Below are 20,178 nucleotides of genomic sequence, written 5' to 3'. Positions count from 1 at the left end.
CCAGTGCACGCTGCATTCCCACTGTTCCCAGACAGTTGAATTTTGTAAACTATGATGATCCTCAGAAGGGACTACAAGTGTACAGTGAATGACTGGATCGCTTCTTGTGTTCTCTTCAGTACGGCATTGTGCTGGATGCTGGCTCCTCCCATACCAGTGTGTATGTGTACAGCTGGCCGGCAGAAAAGGAGAATGACACTGGAATCGTACAGCAGGTGGAAGTGTGTAAAGTTGACGGTAAGAAAAAGAGAAACGGTGATGATAGGTGCAAAGGAGGTTCTCTGCTCTTTCTCTGCTTTCCTGCTTGCTCACCCTCCTTCCTTTTCACTGCCCCAACATGCACAAGGAATCAGTGGTAAACATGAGTGGTTACATTCTGCTCAGCAGTTTTAAAGGTTCACGGAGTTTATTCCTGGTTCCATCCCATCTGTTAGCTCAAGTGCAATGTTATACTGCATAATAGCCGAACTGATCTGAGACTGCATGGGTTAAAACACATGGGGAAAGAGTGAATCTGAGAGAAGTTGCCGAGTTTCTCAGTGTGTATTACCTTCTTATGGAAGAATGCACAGATCATGAGCCAGGTTCTGAGTGTGCCATTTCAATGGAAGATTGGTGAGGGCATTAAATATCAAATCTGGACAAAATTGTTTGTCATTTACAGTAATTCTTCAAATGCCTTCCTGAGCTTTTTTTAAATTAATGTTTTCTTTTTTAATTTTCACATACTAATGTACTTATTAGAAACAGTCATACTATGCTTATTCCGATATTCAGCCCTTGGCAGTAAGTGGCATCTGAACCGCTCACAGCTGCAGGCCGGGGCATTCACGGTTCCTGGCATTGAATATCCGGGTTTCAGTGGCCACCTGGAAGTGAATTGGGCGCTAGCCGATACTCAGACCAGTGCCCAGTTAACTTTAGTGCATAAAATTAGGACAGCCTTTTTGCTGTTCTAAGTTTACGTGATTACTTAGCCAGTTAGCGGACTGAAAATCGCTGCTCACTGGCTAAGTAGGTGCTCCGCATATTGTGCCCTCGGTCCACTCCTGACCTGATCAGTTAGGAGATGACCAGTTAGCGCCCACCTCCTAACTGTTTAGGAGAATTCAGTGGCACTAACTAGTTAAGTGCATCTCAATATTGTGTGTCAGGTTGCTTAGCGGGGTTTAACCGGGCAGGAGCCTCTCCTATTCAGTTAAAGCCTTTAGGTTATCAGGCAGACCATGTATAAATCCACTTCAGTGCTTAATTTTTATCAAAGGTCTCCCTACTTACTTTGGAAATTAAATACTGCTATATATCACCTTGAGCAGATCTCTTCATAAAGGTGGTTAATAAGTGAAAAATAGCAGTGCACCCATGAGTTGTACTGAAAGCAGGGCTTTTGTTTGGCCAGTAAGCACCAGTCCCATCCTTTTTAGCTTTTCAAAAATGTCTCGCTCATCCAATTACATATGTCAGCATATTTTATTTCTAGTCAGGCACAAGCCAGCTTTGAATTTGTGACTGCAGGTTGAAAGGTAGTCACCTGCCTGCAAATATTACTATACTTTCTTAAATAATAGAGGGAATTTTTTAAAGGGGGCACTTACTAGTCTCTGCTTAGTAGGCTATAAACGTGTCTTGTGCCTCTGGAAGGTTTCATCAATCATGTTCGGACTAGGTGATCCAGCAGCTCTTAATTTGCTTTTGCTTGCTTTTATCTGTAGATGCTTCTAGAGTTTGAATCTGAAGAAGCTTATAAGCTACTAGACAGCTCCAGGAGTAAACTGAACCAGTTCTGGTTTCACTTCTACTGCATGCAATGAGGGTAAAATCTGGACTGACTCAGCCTGTCCCTGAATGATCAAACTTTACCTCACAACTTCAGACTGATTGCAAATCTCTCATACTTTGCTTAAGTATTAGAGAAAGCAGTTTACGAACAAGTATCAAGATTATGGTCTGTTAATGCTTTCCATTTCATACAATCAGGGTTTAGAGAAGGGTGCAATACTGAAACTGCATTGGTCTCATTGTTAAATGATACTGTCTGTCATCTAGATGCAAAGAAGGGTGTTATACTTATCCGGCTTGATCTTAGTTTGGCTTAACCTTCTCCTTCTCACTTATCTATAGGGGACAGGGTTGAGAAATATTATCTCAGCTAGTTTTGTTCCAATTTTTTTCATGCACTTTCCAAGTTGTGATTGATAATGTACCTTCTAAATCTTACCCTTTGTCATTTGGCGTACCACAGGGGTCAGTCTACATGCCCAGAGTGATATTTGTAGTGCTTTGTATTACTTCACAGTTATCAATAGAAATCAAACAAAATAAAACATGGAAAAGAAAATAAGATGATACCTTTTTTATTGGACATAACTTAATACATTTCTTGATTAGCTTTCGAAGGTTGCCCTTCTTCCTCAGATCGGAAATAAGCAAATGTGCTAGCTGACAGTGTATATAAGTGGAAACATTCAAGCATTACTATGACAGTCTGACAGGGTGGGAGGAGGGGGGTGGGTAGGAAGTATGCATGGGGACATCAAAGCATATCATTGATATTCTAACAGGGTGGGTGTGGATAGGTGAGTGGAGGGTGATCAACAGAGACATACAGCTTTATGGTTTATAATGGGCTAGGAACCCCAGATCCTTGTTAAGTCCTTTCTGTTGGGTGTTAAAATATTCAATCATTCTGACTTCAAAGGTCTTACGTTCTTGTATGGTTTTAAAGTTACCTTTGAGGATTCTCACTGTGAAATCACTGGTACAGTGTCCTGGTCCTGTAAAATGTTGACCAACAGGCGTGGGAACCATAGACAGAATCCACAGACAGAATCCCGCTTGTAGTGACATACAATCCAGAGCTGGAAAAACTGAGGAAAATCATAACAGATCTACAACCTATACTCCAGGAGGATGAATTACTGAAAGAGATATTCCCATCCCCACCAGTACTGGCCTTCCGACAGCCACCCAATTTAAAACACAAGCTAATCAGAAGTAAACTTCCTTCACAGACTGAAAAGGAACAGAAGGGCACGCTTCCCTGTAATTTATCCAGTTGCAAACTATGCCAAAATATTTCACAGGACCCCAAAGTCATCCACAAAGGAAAGATATTCAACATAAAGGGATCTTTCACTTGCTCATCTTCCAATGTGGTATATATCATTCAGTGTAAAAAATGTAACGAAGGATGCTATATTGGAGAAACAGGCCAGATGCTTAAGACAAGATTCAATTTACATAGACATCATATGAACAATACTGGTGCCAGCAGGGTTCCCACGCCTGTTGGTCAACATTTTACAGGACCAGGTCACTGTACCAGTGATTTCACAGTGAGAATCCTCAAAGGTAACTTTAAAACCATACAAGAACGTAAGACCTTTGAAGTCAGAATGATTGAATATTTTAACACCCAACAGAAAGGACTTAACAAGGATCTGGGGTTCCTAGCCCATTATAAACCATAAAGCTGTATGTCTCTGTTGATCACCCTCCACTCACCTATCCACACCCACCCTGATAGAATATCAATGATATGCTTTGATGTCCCCATGTATACTTCCTACCCACCCCCCTCCTCCCACCCTGTCAGACTGTCATAGTAATGCTTGAATGTTTCCACTTATATACACTGTCAGCTAGCACATTTGCTTATTTCCGATCTGAGGAAGAAGGGCAACCTTCGAAAGCTAATCAAGAAATGTATTAAGTTATGTCCAATAAAAAAGGTATCATCTTATTTTCTTTTCCATGTTTTATTTTGTTTGATTTCTATTGATAACCTTAAGAGTGGACTAACACGGCTACCACACTCCTCTATTACTTCACAGTATGCCTGGTACTGAATTTTGAATTTAGATTTAGATAGATAAGCTGGTCTTATATACCACTAATACCTCACAGTTCAAAGTGGGTAACACAATCACAAGAGATCAGCAGGGCTGCCGAGAGGGGGGGCAGGGGGGACAAGAGTCACCTGCCCTTCATCATTGACCATCTGCCACTGTGCCGGGCCCCCTGCGTTGAAATCACAGCGCCTCTCACCTCCATGACGTAACTTCCGTGAGGAGGGACACAGGGAGGGAGTCACTTAACCCTCCATTGCCCCAGGTACAAATAAGTACCTGTATATAATATGTAAGCCGCATTGAACCTGCTATGAGTGGGAAAGCGCGGGGTACAAATGTAACAAAAAAAAAAGGAGGCCCGAAGGGAGGCGATCTGCTGCTGCCTGCAGCGCTTTCACATGGAGGTGAGAGGCGCTGTGATTTCAGTGCAGGGGGCTCGGCCCGGTGGCGGACGAGGGGAGGGGGGGCGGCAGCGGGGCCCTGGGGGCAGCTTTGCCCTGGGCTCGGCCCAGTCTCTTGGCGGCCCTGGAGATCAGAAACAATCTTCTGAGAATAAGAACTAGGAAAATATTGAACACTGTCAAGAATTTTGATGCAAAACAAAATTTTGGAACAGAAAAGTTTTCACCCTTTTCCTAAAAATGAAATAAGACTGAGAGGAATGAAAGGTGTCAGCAAAATCTTTTTAGTGTCTGGTTGCCTGAAAGACCAAAGTTAATTCAAATGAGCGCAGTCTCTTCTTCCCCTTAACTAAGGGGAACTAGAAGACTATGTCACCCTTTTGTCTTCCCTCTGGGCAACAAGGAACTGAAAATGGTCATAAAAATAGTTAGTTGCTAGGCCCTGCATAATCTTGAGGAGGGCATCACTACCCCCCCCCCCCCCCCCCCCTCCTGGGTGCATTCTTACCTGCTGGGAGCAGCCGTGTGGCTGTAGGCTCCGCTGGTGCCCTGCTCCTTCTGCCCTGGAATAGGAAGTAACAGCAGAGGGAGCAGGGCACCAGCAGAGACGACAGCCGCACGGCTGCTCCCTGCACCCAGCAGTGTGCACCTGGGGTGGACCGCCCCCACCACCCCGCCCTCGGTACACCACTGACACATTGTAATTTCCTCACACCTTTCTCAGTAGTAGAAGTACAGCAGGTTCCTGTCTCGTGAAGTCTTACAATCTAAACTTGTACCTAAGGCAATGGAGTGTTAAGTGACTTTCCAAGATCTTAAGGAGCGGCAGTGGAATTTGGCTTCTCTGGTTGTCAGTTTGCTGTTCTAACCATTAAATACAGTTAATACAGATAATACTTGATATTCCAAACAGGTTGTTAGAGCAACATTGACCCAAGCTCTCCTGTTGCTGAATTTACTTCTAATTTTGCTGCTTGGGACAATGGTGAAGTGAAAAGAGGAAAACAAGGACGGAGTCCTTGCCATAAATGCTTTCTTCCATAGACTGGTATGTGATTCAGGCAGCAGTGACATCCTCTAGATCCAGCTCTGCCAATGAGACAACCTTGCTAGTGTTGAATGCATTGTTAAGTCAAAAGGATCAGCTGCCTCCACTCTGGCCCAGAAACTGCAAGGAAGTGCCAAATCATCAGCAATACTGTCTGTAAAAGGAGTGCCCTGGGTGTTAGTGTGGCTGAATGAGGAACTGATTAGTGCACTGCAACAGAATGCTGGGGGAAATGGAGAAGCTTCAGGAACTGCTGGAGAGAGAGAGGTTATTGCCTCGGTTTCATCGTCAGATGCAGCTGCAGAGCAGTCTCTTGTAATTGTAGTGAGTCAAGTTAACACTTTTACCTCTTTGGATGGAGCCTCACCTGTTAATGCTGCTGCAGAGTCAGCTGTTCCAATATGCCCACCATCCCCTATGTAAAACCTGCATATGGGACATTGGAAACTGTCAGGGACACTGTGGCTTGTTTGGAGAATGTTTTTTCTGATACATAAATCTGACACTGATGTTGCTTTACAAGATTGTAAGTCTCAGGTTGCCATTCAGGGGGCTAAGGGACTTGATGTTTTGGGAAAGATCGAAAATCTACAATTACAAGAGTCTGCCCTGCAGCTGCATGATGAAATCGAGGCAATAACCTCTCTCCAGCAGGTCCTGAAGCTTCTCCATTTCTTTCAGCATTCTTGAAGCAGAGAAGCAGGTTTCCATGATGGAACCTCAGCTGCTTTCCCTTCAATCAACTGGAGTATCTGTAGTTAAGGATAGTTTGATCTATTCATTATAAATGTTATTTTTCATAATTTTCTGAAAACTTGTTTATTAGCAGCTGACTTCCTAGTGTGAAGTATTTTGAAGGCATTCTGATTGTTCTTAGGCAGGAGGAAATTGTGATTTCAAATGTGTACTATATATCCCTAAGAAACTTCAACTGGCAGGTAATTGACTTCTCATAGCTTTGATTTAACAGGTTTTTTGGAGAGTTCTACTGAACTAATAACCTGCTTAAGACTAAGCGCCTACCTAATAAAAACAGACATAATCATAACAAACCATATACAAATACACAAATGTGCTGCTACCTTCCTACTGCTATACTACACAGATACCATCCTCAGTCAGTAAAAAAAAAAAAAAAAAGCCTGAACAAAAAGCTGGGTCTTTAACAGTTTCTTAAAATGTAGCACAGCAGAACATAAACGCAGAGAGCCGGGCAAAGCATTGCACAGTGCAGATCCTACTATTGAGAACACAGAGGCCCTCGTCACAGCATAGTGAGCAGTCACCAACAAGTTAGGTCCAACCTCTTTGAAAAATCAGATCTTAGACCTCTACCAGATGAAAACAATTTCAAAGCAGAATGTAAAATACCACGGAACCCTCCCATACACTGCTTAATTAATAAGTAATAAACCCTTAAACTGAATTGTGAATCATACAGGCAGCCAATCAGCTGTTTTGGGTGTAATATGTTCCCACTTTGAAACACTCGCCACCTCCTTTGCGGCAGCATTCTGCAGTACCTGCAATGCCTTAACACTAGCTCTAGACAAACCTACATAGAGGGAATTACGATAGTCCACCCTTGACAGAACCATACTTTGGACAACACTATGGAAAATGAATAAGGGCAGCATTGGCTTTAATCAGTATAACAAGCACAACTGATAAAAAGATGCTTGTATCACATTTCCAGTCTGTGACTGCATTGTCAGCTGCACATCCAACGTTACCCCCCAAGAGCTGTAACTCCCTTCTCACAGGAACATCCAACTCACTCACCCGTATCATTTGAGGCCATTTCTCCTCCATCACTATTCCCACAATCATGATTTCAGTTTTCTCCATATTCGATGCAAGTTTATTCACAGTCATCCACTCACTTATGTCCCAAGCTGCTTGTTACATTTGCTAATGAAAAGGATAAGATCATCATAATACTACTGCTAATCATTTCTAGATGTACACAGTGCTTTACACTAAACTAATGAGGGCTTACTTTAGAAGTAAAGACCAGTTGTTTGGGGGTGAGAAGATAAAAAGTGGCTCCAGATGTGGCTTGGGCCACACAAGCAAAACACAAATTGTTTCTAGGCTTGAAAGCTCAGGTACTTGCAGTGGAGGGGAGACCTTTTTGATAAAACTGATAAAACTGTTCTATGCTCAGCTGAAGGATGGTGCTGGTAGTGGGGGTAAGCCATTTATAAATAGCCTTTGCAAGTTAAGGTTTTTTTTTTAACTTCTGTCCCCTTACCCCTCCATTTTTTTGCCTTAATTGATGATTGGGTGTTTGTCCCACTTTCTTTCTTGTAGTTTCTCCATTTACATTGCGTTTTTGAATTGTTGCCTTAACTTCCTTCTCTGTATCAAAATATGATAATTTTCACACACACAAAAAAAGAAAAAGCAAAGTTGCTTACCCGTATCAATAGACAGCTGGATAAATCTCACACATATCTACCCACTTTCATGGGGTGTTGACTTCTGAGCCTAAGGAAAGATGGATTGGAATGTATTGGGTGATTTTTGTACAACTGTGTACCAGAAAGTTAGTAAATACAATAATGCCCTAGTTTTCTGAATATTTCCTCCCTTTCTTCTTCCTTTTGGCCTTCTCCACCATCACCTGTCTGTTCCCTTCATAGTTCTTTACCTATATCATGTCTCCTTGTGTTCCTTTTCCTTTTCTCTTCCTGTAGTTCTTGACTTTTCCTCACTGCAACAGGTCACTTAATTTTCTTGCTCCTGTCCCTTTTGCTTTCCTGCTGTCTCTTTGCTGTCTCCTTCCGAAACTCATACCCTTTCCCTCTTCAGCTTTCTCTCCCCTGTTGCTTTGGGTTTTTCTTTTTCTCCCCCCCCCCCCCCCCCCCCCCCCCCCCACTTAATTTCTTTTTCTGTCCTTTAATTCCACCCTTAAAATCACTTTCACTCTCATTCTCTCTCCTTCCTAGTCATGGTTGATTTGAAAGCTGTACAAATTAGGAATGGGCAACCAGAAAATGTTCAGGTCATGTCATTTCTGGGAATATTCATTTGGCCATTTTGTTGAAAAAGGGAGCATATTTGCAAAGACTGTGCACAGTTTCAGAAAGAGCACACACTCTTTTCCTGATACAGTTCACATGCTCAGTGGTTCATGCTTTCACAGTGGTTTGAATGGGCACACTATCGGGAAAAGAGTGTACACTATTATCAGGAAATGAAAAAAAAAACTTGAAATGTGTTTTTGTCTGCTCATTTTCATTAGTTATTGACATGCAGTGACATGGGACATGTTGTTCACATTTCCCATTTAATTGCAAATGACAGCATCAGGCAGGAAGTACTTGCCTCTCCTGTAACTCTTGCCCATGGCCTTCCTCTTACTGACAGCCAGGAAGTGCTGTTGGGAGGCAGGGAAGGAGGAGGGGGGGAGAGAGAGAGAGATAGATGTTGGGGCAGGCATGCAGGAGAGAAAAGCACTTACTGCCAGACTTCGGTGGGAGGGGGGTCCAGAGCCCAAGGTGATGGGGCACATTTTAGCCCCCCCCCCTCCATTGCCAACACCCCCCACCGTCGCCAGCTCCACCAACAACTTTGATCCCCCCCTGCCAATGCCCCTCTCGACCCCCCCCCCCCCCCGCCCGCCGTCACCTACCTTTGCTGGCGGAGGACCCCAACCCCCGCCAGCCGAAGTCTTCTTCCTTCGTTTGGTTTCTGAGTCTGACGTCCTGCACGTACAACATGCAGGACGTCAGACTCAGAAACCAAATGAAGGAAGAAGACTTCGGCTGGCAGGGGTTGGGGTCCCCCGCCAGCAAAGGTAGCAGATGGCGACAGCGGGTTGACGGCGGGGGGGGGGGGGGTTGAAAGGGTTGTCGGCAGGGGGTCCAGGGCCAAATCTATGGGGGCCTAGGCCCCCGTGGCCCCATAGTAGCTACGCCCCTGCTTACTGCTATCCCTCATGGCCCCTCCAGAACTAAGCAGGAGCCACCCTGTCAGGACTGTAACAGCAATGATGGTGCCTGGAGAACCTCAGTTGGGTCTCTGGACCTAAAGAATCTGGATCAAACGCAGATAATTCCCAGTTCTGCTGGGAAATGATTTCACACAGTGGCAGTGTGCAGGATTGCCAGTGAATCATTCAGCATATCTGAAATCAAATATGCTTGTTTTCCTATTTATAGGCCCTGGTATCTCTAGTTACAGCAATGATGTGGAAAAAGCTGGACTATCGCTACAAAATTGTATGAACACAGCCAAGAAAGTCATTCCGAAGAATAAACACAAAGATACTCCTGTTTACTTAGGAGCCACAGCTGGTATGCGGTTGCTCAGGTACTGCACAAGTAACAGCAACTCATTATATTCAGTGCTTAGCAAATAGCAGAGTATATTGCTTTCTTGCTGTACAATTAGAATGATACAGATTGCTGGAAAGGTCACAGGGAACGTCTACTTTCTATCTTCCATGGATATGAACATCAATTATATATTCATTAAAACATAATGGAACCTAAACATTTATCACACCTTCTGTGAAGTTCCATCTGAAAATGACATGGTCTTTTATTTACAGAACCTACAGTCCTTGTAGAATCCAACCTGCTTGAATCCCTATGATATACACAACACAGATTTGCATTAAAATTGCTTCAGTTATATGCAAATCCTCTTTATGCATATTTATTAGGGATATCCTGAAAACCTAAGCGAATTATCCATGAAAATTGGAGGTTTATTTTATCCCTGTTAGAAACTTACTTGTACCACACTAGGTCTACTGTATTGTGTCACAAGAGAATAGAAAGGCAAAGTATCACCAATGGGGATGCTTGGACATCAAGAGGAGCTGGGCTGTATTATCGTGTTCAGAAGAAAAACCAATAGCAAACAATTTCCAGGCTCTGAACCCAAGATCAAAAATGAAAAATATTTTTTAACCACATGTCAAACATTAAATATCAAATCTAAGGGGTCGATATTCAAAGTGATTTAACTGGGCAGAAGATGCTCCTGTCTGGTTAAATCACCCTTACAGGGCTATCCAGTGATATTCAGCAGCAATTAATCAGACTGCTTCTGAATAAATGATCGCTCCTATTGTTGATGCATAGCCTGTTCCACCCTTTGGCTGTCATCAGATCTACATAAGTAATGCCACACTGGGAAAAGACCAAGGGTCCATCGAGCCCAGCATCCTGTCCACGACAGCGGCCAATCCAGGCCAAGGGCACCTGGCAAGCTTCCCAAACGTACAAACATTCTATACATGTTATTCCCGGAATTGTGGATTTTTTCCCAAGTCCATTTAGTAGCGGTTTATGGACTTGTCCTTTAGGAAACCGTCTAACCCCTTTTTAAACTCTGCCAAGCTAACCGCCTTCATCACGTTCTTTGGCAACGAATTATTGCCTTCAGCCTTGGATCCAGCAACATTACTGCAAAGTGTGTCTTTGTAACTGTAAATTAGCAATCCAGGTGATCTGCAAGAGGATTCTTTAAAGATGGCTGTCTGAGCTTGCAGTTGTCAGATGTCATTTCAACTGATATATTGTTGAAACAACCAGATGTAGTGAAGGCTTAGTATCTGTCAACAGTTCTTTTATAGCCCTGTCAAAGGTTCCAACACCATAACAACTTCTGCCAGCAAGGAGTCATGAATTGCGCACAGTTTGGTCAGGAACTGCTTGTTTGCACCTGATTCAGTGGCAATTGCATGCAGCTCCTCCATATTATCTGCCACAGATTTCAATGTCAGTAGAACGCTGTTCCATCAAGATGACACACACTGCTTAAGCATTTTCTTCAATGAACAGTTGCTTTTTGTTTACTTAGTGGGCCTTTTACAAAGGCACACTTGCGTTTTTAGCGCGTGCTAAACGCTAGAGATGCCTATATATTCCTATGCCACAATCATACAAACCAGGGTATAATATCCTGGAAATGTTCTCAGTGGAGGAATTGACCCAGTAGTACACCAACTTAGCAACTTGCCTTTATGATTGAATATAAGGAGAGACCTCAGAGTAAAAAACTCACCCAAATGAGACTACACAAAGTGTTAAATGACTCTAAGGGTGGACAAGCATCTCAATCACTGGTCTATTCCTTAATATATTTTTTTTATTTTTATTTAGTTCTCATGCTTGCTAATGCGCACCCCGCCCTATAATACAAATTAAACCTTCCTATGGCACACTCCTTCTACCAATGAAGGCTACTAATCGGTCAATTCCATCACTGATTTCCAATTACCTCATGTGCACAAAAAATCTGTAAATGCACAAATACTATATTATTTGCTTTTAACTATTTCACTGAATAAATAAATTAATGAGTTAAAGACACTTAGAGGCATATTTTCAAAGCACTTAGCCTTCCAAAGTTCCATAGGTTTCTATGGAAATTTGGAAGGCTAAGTGCTTTGAAAATATGCCTCTTAGCGTTGTAGAGTCAGAAGGGCCTTCCTTCAAGCTGGCGAACTCCCGGTCAGTGGAAAAAAAAAAACTTTGTGCTTATGTCTATGCTGTAATTCCACCAGACCAGCCGTTTCTCATATTGACTCAATGCTGTCCATATCCACACAGCGTAAGGCTTTTTGATAATGTAGTTCCGACCAAATTTGTAAAATATCGGGTAAGATCGCCTTAGGTCCCTCTCTGCTTAAACGTAATTTCCAAAAAGTAGAAATAACGAGAGTCCTATGGGCATCCTAGCGTTTAGCACATGCTATAAACGCTACTGTGCCTTTGTAAAAGACCCCCTTAGTGAGCGTAACTACCAACTTGCACAGTGTTATAAGTTTAACTGATGACTGGAGTTCATAAGAGTGTACAAGATTAAGATTTTGACCTCTACAATCTATTCAGACCTCATCTTGAAATGATGCTTTCATATTAACTGCATTATCAGTCACATAGATGAGACTAGCTTGGTGGAGATTTACTCTGCCAAAATGCTCAAAACAAATTAAAAGAAATAATGAATATTCTTAACAGTTTGTTTATCAATGGTCTCCCTCATTGCCAAAATTGCTAAACACATGCACCAGTTTTCATCAAGGTGAGTGCCTCTTTCTATATATTTTTTTAAACTGAGGTGTTGTTGTCAAGTTTCTGAGTCGAGGTGTGCATGTAGACATAATCTGGTCCCCATCCTCATTCACTCTTGATTTGTCCCCTCCCAATCTCACTGTAGTAATGACTTTTTTGTCCCTCTCCCCATGGATTTCTGCGGATTTCCCATTGTCCCTGTCCACATGCACACCTCTACTCTATACTCACCATCCTCCTCTCACTCATCTTTTTATGTCAAATCCCTTACTCAACTTCATTATTCTCTCTGTATCCATTTACTCCAGAATATGCTCCCATATTTCTGGAATCATGTAAGCCACATTGAACCTACAAACAGGTGGGAAAATGTGGGATACAAATGCAATATATAAATAAAATAAAATATGTTTATTGGCCAAATATCAAAAACACAAGAAAACAAACATCACAAAAAGTGCAATGAACAAAATACACCATCTGCCAGTGTATTTACTAAATCCCCTACCCCCCCAAATCAAACTAAACCTACCCTCCTCAGTCTTTTCCCTACCCCCTTTCCATCTTCCCCCGAAGACCTTGTTACTGCTTCTTCTTCTCAAACCACAAACAAACAAGCACAGTAGTATCCAATGTCCACGAATAGTAGCCATAAGGCTGTCGCAAGTCCAAAGTATTTAGAAACGTAAAACAAACTCACATCTGAAGAGTATCAAAATAAGGGATCTATATTTTAAGAAACTGATTCTTCACCCGGGACCACTGGCGTACCAAAGGCGGGGCAGTGGGGGGCGGTCCGCCCGGGTGTCAGTGGGTGGGGTGGAGGGTGCTCCGCTCCCACTGCTCCCACCCAAAAGGCCGCTGGCGCTGCAGTCCCCACCTGCTTACCAGCTCCGTCGACAGACGACAGCCCTCTTCTCCTGCCACCATCCTGCCTTTAAAAAAAAAAAATCTGTGAAGTGGTGTCGAAGGCAGCGCCTCACGTCTGCCCTGCGTGTAAAAGAAGCAAATTGACTCGTCATTGTCGGGCCTTCCCTCACTGCGTCCCGCCCTCCTCTGAGGTAACTTCCTATTTCCGCGTGGGCAGGACACAGTGAGGGAAGGCCCAACGACAAGGAGGCGATTTGCTTCTTTTACACGCAGGGCAGATGCGAGGCGCTGCCTGCGACGCCGCTTCACAGATTTTTTTAAGGCAGGGTGGTGGCAGGAGAAGAGGGCTGTTTTCTGTCAACGGAGCTGGTAGGCAGGTCGGGGCTCAGATGGGAGATGGGGATTGGGGTGGGGAGGGGATGTTGGATGTCTCAGCGTCATCTGAAACTAAACATGACCAAGACTGAGCTTCTTATCTTTCCCCTTAAACCAACCTCTCCTCCTCTTCCATACTCTATTTCTGTGGATAACACTCTCATCCTTCCTGTATCATCAGCTCATAATCTTGGGGTCATTTTTGACTCCTCCCTCTCCTTCTCTGCACATATTCAGCAGACTGCTAAAACCTGTCGTTTCTTTCTCTATAATATCACCAAAATTCGCCCTTTCCTTTCTGAGCACACTACCAGAACCCTCATCCACACTCTTATCACCTCTCGTTTAGACTATTGCAACTTCTCACAGGTCTCTCACTTAGCCATCTCTCTCCTCTTCAATCTGTTCAAAATTCTGCTGCACGACTAATATTCCGTCAGTGTCGTTATGCACATATTAGCCCTCTCCTCAAGTCACTTCACTGGCTTCCTATCCGTTTCCGCATACAGCTCAAACTCCTCTTATTGACTTATAAGTGCATTCACTCTGCAGCTCCTCAGTACCTCTCCACTCTCATCTCTCCCTACACTCCTCCCCGGGAACTCCGTTCACTGGGTAAACCTCTCTTATCTGCAACCTTCTCCTCCACCGCTAACTCCAGACTCCGTTCCTTTTATCTTGCTGCACCATATGCCTGGAATAGACTTCCTGAGCCGGTATGTCAAGCTCCATCTCTGGCCGTCTTCAAATCTAAGCTAAAAGCCCACCTTTTTGATGCTGCTTTTAATTCCTAACCCTTATTCACTTGTTCAGAACCCTTATTTCATCATCCTCACTTTAATATTCCCTTATCTCTTGTTTGTCTTGTTTGTCTGTCCTAATTAGATTGTAAGCTCTGTCGAGCAGGGACTGTCTCTTCATGTTCAAGTGTACAGCGCTGCTTACATCTGGTAGCACTATAGAAATGATGAGTAGTAGTAGATGGGAGAAGGGGACTGGGATGGGGAAGGGAGGGGGGTCTCAGATGGGAGAAAGGGAGGGGAGAAGGGGACTGGGGTGGGGTGGGGAGGGGGGTGCTCAGATGGGAGAAGGGGGCTGGAACTGGGGTCTGAGAAGGGGCCATGAGGGAAAATGGGGGCCATGCCTGGGGCTGGTGGGAAAAGGGGCATGCCTGGGGTAGGTGGGAGAATGGGTCTGGGGCTGAAAAGGGGGCCCCTAATGCAAGGCATGTGGATGAAGGGGGCTGGAACTGGGGGCTGAAAAGGAGGGTAGATGGGATAAGGGGCTAGTACTGGAACTGGGGGCTGACAAGGGGCAGGGGCTGAAACTGTGGGGACTGGGAGCTGAAAAGGGGACAGGAAGAAGTGACTGGGGCTGAAGCTTAGGACTGGTGAGAGAAAAGGGCTGGGGTTGAAACTGGGGGCTGAAAAGGGGACAGGGAGAAGTGGCTGGGGGCTGAAGCTCGGGACTGGTGGGAGAATAGGGCTGGGGCTGCAACTGCGGACTGGTGGGATAGTGGAGCTGAAACTAGGGGCTGAAAAGGGGGGCAGGTGGGAGATGTGGACTGGGGCTAGAACTAGGGGCAGGTGGGATAAGGGGGATGGAACTGGGGGCTGAAAAAAAGGGGCAGAGAGAGAGGGACAGATCCTGGATGGAAGGGGGAGCGAGAAGGAGGGCAGACCCAGGATGGATGGGAGAGGGAGGGCAAATGGTGGATTGAAAGGGCAGACAGTGAATGGAAGGGGGAGGGAGAGAGGGCAGACAGGGGCAGATGGTGGATGGAAGGGGCAGAGATAGAGGGCAGATGTGCATGGAAGGGGCAGGGAGAGAGGGCAGACATTGGATGGAGGGGACAGCAGAGAGGGCAGACACTGGATGGTAGAGAAAGAACGAAGACAGATGCTGGATGGAAGGAAGACAGTGAAAAGAAGATGAGGAAAGCAGAAACCAGAGACAACAAACTGTAAATAAAATATATATTTTTATTTTTTTGCTTTAGAATAAAGTAGTATTGTAGCTGTGTTAATAAATGTTTATAATAGAACATGTAAATAAGGTAATCTTTTTATTGGACAAATTTTAATACATTTTGACTAACTTTCGGAGAACAAAACCCCCTTCCTCAGGTCAGGATAGGGTACTGTAACAGCACTATACTGTATTGACCTTGGTCTCTGACAGCTACATAAGTACATGAGTACATAAGTAATGCCATACTGGGAAAAGACCAAGGGTCCATCGAGCCCAGCATCCTGTCCACGACAGCGGCCAATCCAGGCCAAGGGCACCTGGCAAGCTTCCCAAACGTACAAACATTCTATACATGTTATTCCTGGAATTAGTATTAGTCCAATAAAATGATATTATTTTATATTTTTTATTTCTATTTGTTAATTTGTAAAGTGGTGATTGGTATTTGTTAGTTTTTTCAAATTTACATCTGCTGTCTTTGTATTTTGCACAGTACTAGGGGACATTTTCTGTTTCTGTGGTGTTGCATTGTATTCAGAGTCTGGCATCTTGGGGGTTCAGTTTAATTTTTGTCTAACTAGAAAGTTTATGATTACTTATTCTATAGTGGATTAGGGTGTATCTGTGTTTGTGAAAAAGATATGGCTTTCAGTTGGCATTGACTGTGCAGGAGCGACGATCTGTACTATTCTGTCTGATTTCGTTTTACAATAGGTGGATTGATGTTCTAGTGCTCACTGTAGTGTTTAAGATGCTTTCCTTTTCCTTGTGTGACTCGTAGAAATGACTGCTTATGGTATGGTAGAATTGCTCTATAGGTCCTGAGTGTTTTGTATTCTCGGGATGCCTAGTACTGGATTTTGGAGGGGGGTGTTAAAAAATTACCAGCCCCGGGTGTCAACTACCCTAGGTACGCCACTGCCCGGGACCCTTTCGTGTCCACAGATAATCTTTCCATAATCTAAAGTTCATGCATCTGGATCCTCCATTGCATGATAATTAGCAGAGTGTCCTTAATTCATTATAGTAAAATTTATTGTTTTGCAACTTGAGTAGCTTTGTGCAGAAATAAGATGGAGATATGTTATCCTTCCACTTCACCATCCATTTTGTCTATAAGACAATGCTGGGGAGTGGCTTCCCAAAACCGACCACGAATTCTACTAAGGTGTATCCAAAGGTCTATTCAAAATTGATGTATTGGAGCACAGTTCCAAATATAATGTGCATATGATGCATCAGCTGTTCTACAGTTCTACAGACAAGGCCCGTCTGATGGGAGAACCATCTTTTTGGCTCTGGAAGGATGCATATAGATGCGCATGAGGAATTTGTAATGCAATTGCTGAAGCTGAATGCTCTCTGCAAGACGTGCACTTTCAAACTACTCCTCAAATCATCCATGAAGTATACTGCAAAATCTTGAGTCCATATATCGAAATTCAGAGTGTAAAGCATTCATGCCTAAAGCATTTTTAAGGCCTTCATAATATCGACCCACCAGGCCTTTATGAACTTATTTATTTATTTGTTGCATTTGTATCCCACATTTTCCCGCCTATTTGCAGGCTCAATGTGGCTTACATAGTACCGTGATAGCGATCGCCAATTCTAGTATGACAAATACAGAGTGATATTGAGGTAAGGTTCAAGTGTGACAGACAGATTAGAGAATCAAGGAGGAAGTGTTACGTTATGTCCAGTTCGAGTATTAGTTTCGTTGTATTGCAGGGTTCAGACGTTTATGTTGGGTCATTAGGGTATGCCTTTTTGAACAAGTTAGTTTTTAATGATTTCCGGAAGTTTGATGGGTCATGCATTGTTTTCATGGCGTTTGGTAATGCGTTCCATAGTTGGGTGCTTATATAGGAGAAGCTGGATGCATAGGTTGATTTGTATTTGAGTCCTTTGCAGCAAGGGCCAATTTTCATCGAATTTGGACTCAGTAAAATCAACTCTATAGGTTTGGAAAAGGGAGCAAATGTAGTAATGCAATTGTGTATAAGTGTACCAGTCTCGATCTGATAGGCCATACAGATGCTGGTGGGTCTTATAAGAAAGCAAAAGCATGGTCAGTTCATCATGCTCAGCAACATGAAGAAACAACGTTATTCCTTTATTAGCCCATCCTCTGAAATGTCCAGCCGGCAAGCCTGGTAGAAAATGCCCATTACCCTGGATAGGAAGGAGTCTGGAGCAATGAGAATATAAACTAAACTTTTTCCGGAGAGTAGTCCATGTCCATCGCAAAGATTTCTAGAGTAAGTGAAATTTCAGATGTTTAGGTAGATCTTTAACCCTGGCATCAAGGAGAAAGGCTAATGAGAATGCATCATGAAGGTAACTTTCAAAATTCACATAAGAAAATTCAGAGGATCCATATATCCAATCTCAGATAAAACATAGATGACAGGCTAAGTTGTAGGCTTTAAGGTCTGGCAGTCCCAGACCTCCATCTCTCACTCATCTTTTTGACAGCCCCCATAGTCTTTCCCACATGGTTCCAGCATCTCCCTTCCTGCTCTCTCCCTACAGCTTTGTAGCCCAGCATCTCCTCTCTCCACGCACTACCCTTGTAACCCAACATCTTCCCTCGCTCTCTCTCTCTCCACCCCCACATTTGTATCCTAGTGTCTCCCTCCTCCCCCCAAGAGTGCAGCTTCTCCCCTTCTCTCTCTAGTTCTTCCCCTTCCCCCCATAGTTAGCATTGCTCCCTCTCTATCCCTTTTTTCTTCTCTCCCACATAGTCATCATCTCCCCCTCTTTTCATGCCTTTTCTTTCCCCCCCATAATCAGTATCTCCCCTCTCTATTCCATCTTCTTCCCTCATAGTCAACTTCTCCCCTCTCTATTCCCTTCTTCTCTTTCCCCCCCCCCCCCATAGTCAGCATCTCCCTCTCTCTTTTTCTTCTTCTTTCTCCATAGTCAGCATCTTCCCCCTCTCTCTCACCTTCTTTTCCTTCCCTCCTCCATAGTCAGCATTTCCCCATTCTGTCCCACTTCATGTCCAGAATTCCCTTCTCTTCTCTTCCCTTCCTTTGTCTCCATTTTTCCCTCTCCTCCAAGTCCAGCATCTCCCTCCTCCCCCCTTCCCTGCCTCCTCTCCCTCTGACTGTCTAGCCTCTCTCTCTCTCCTTCCCCTCTGCCAACAAGTTTAGCATCTCGTTCTCCCCTCCCTGCTGACAATCTGGCATCTCCTCCGTCTCTCAGCCCCCCTTTCCAAACCTTAAATCTCTTCTGCCCTTTTAAAGGCCACCAGCAGTAAGCAGTGATTCACATGTGCTGCTCACGTTTGGCCACTGAACCTTTCCTCTAAAGTGTCCCACCTATGCAGAAGCAGGAAGTTGCGTCAGAGGAAATGCTCTGGAGCTGACCACGAGCAGCATGTATTGCTGCTCGCTGCTGGCGACCTTTAGAGGTGAAGATAAGATTTAAGGTACTCCAGGTGGGGAGCTGAGAGATGGGGAGGTGCTAGATCATTGGTGGGGAGGGGCAGGAGAGGTGCTGGACCGCTGGTGGAGTGATAGTGGAAGAGAGAGGGAACATCAGAATAAAAATGACTTTTCTGTGGCTGGTTTTAAGGGTCTCCTGGCAGTCGATCTGGTGATTGGAAAACTGTCTAGGCTGGCTGAAAACCGATCAGTTGGCAACATTTGGCACAATAAACCTGCATATCATTTTAAATGCACTAGAAGAGCTTTTCAATTGTAACTGATTTCTGAAAAGAAGATTTGTTTCAGAGAAAAAGAAGCATTTCAGTGTTTTCTGACATAGTCTGTTTCAAAGTTCAAAGGCCTTACAATAAAAAACTTTGTTAGGTGCCCATGCAATTTGCCTCTACTTTCACACAGGGGCATAGCTATGGGGGGCCACAGGGGCCTGGGCCCCCGCAAATTTCGTCCAGGCTCCTGGTTTGGCTTGCAGGGGTTCCCAACCTCCGTCAGCCGAAGCCTAGCTGCGTTCACTGCTTGCTCTTCTTTCTTCTTGCTCCTCCTGTGCACGCTGATGCTCCTTTACGTGAAGCTGAGAAGGAGCGTCAGCGTGCACAGGATAGGAGGAGCAAAGTTTCCAATGGATAAGATGTGCCACCTTGTTGTGCCTTTCTGCATAGAGAATTTCTGCTATCAGAATTTCACAGTCGGCTACAAGATGACTGACTGTTTCTGTAAGAAAGAGCTGGAAACAGTCAGTCATCTTGTAGTTGGTTGAGGTCTGTTGCACCAGTTTTTTTCTATGCTTGCTGTAAACCATCTGCTGTCCTGGGCTGCAACTATCAATGCTCATCCTCAGATTTCAATTCATCTTTCCTTAACCATTCGTCTATCCGGTAGTGATCAACGAATGGTTCCTGAGTAAGACTTGTATTTCCCATTGTACCTATGCATCTGCCACTTGTTGTTCCTCACTGTCTACTTCCTTGAAGAGCTTTTTTTCCTGCCTCGTATATTCTGTTGCTTCCTTCCTTTTTAGTACTGGTGTTAGACCGGATTTTGAAACTTTGAATTTAGTTTTGATTTCTAAAACTGCAATTCATAACAGAGGTCATACTCTTGACGTGCTCATGCTTCCCAGACAGTAACTGCAAAATTGCCCATAGGAATTCTTGGTTGGGGGTGGGGAGATGTTTG

At 44.0% G+C, this 20,178-nt stretch overlaps 2 protein-coding genes and 1 long non-coding RNA gene across 3 annotated transcripts in view; 2 read left to right on the top strand and 1 right to left on the bottom strand.

The window, feature by feature from the left end:
• Nucleotides 1–20,178, bottom strand: part of ALDH18A1 (aldehyde dehydrogenase 18 family member A1) — a 948,333-nt gene that overhangs the window by 301,442 nt on the left and 626,713 nt on the right. The gene's annotated exons all lie outside the window — the stretch shown is intronic.
• Nucleotides 1–20,178, top strand: part of ENTPD1 (ectonucleoside triphosphate diphosphohydrolase 1) — a 161,251-nt gene that overhangs the window by 85,142 nt on the left and 55,931 nt on the right. Inside the window, exons 3-4 of the mRNA XM_030202935.1 lie at nt 120–237; nt 9,467–9,617. Coding sequence (XP_030058795.1) covers nt 120–237; nt 9,467–9,617 — 269 coding nt within the window. The remainder of the gene's footprint in view (nt 1–119; nt 238–9,466; nt 9,618–20,178) is intronic.
• On the top strand, nt 13,542–15,008 carry LOC115470057. Its single transcript, XR_003942112.1, has 3 exons — nt 13,542–13,553; nt 14,593–14,596; nt 14,923–15,008. It is a non-coding gene; the product is annotated as an uncharacterized LOC115470057 (long non-coding RNA).

The sequence above is a fragment of the Microcaecilia unicolor genome, chromosome 5, assembly GCF_901765095.1.
Source record: "Microcaecilia unicolor chromosome 5, aMicUni1.1, whole genome shotgun sequence".
Lineage (NCBI taxonomy): Eukaryota > Metazoa > Chordata > Amphibia > Gymnophiona > Siphonopidae > Microcaecilia > Microcaecilia unicolor.
Note: the sequence above shows the minus strand (reverse complement) of the source record. Positions and strands in the feature narration are given on the sequence as shown.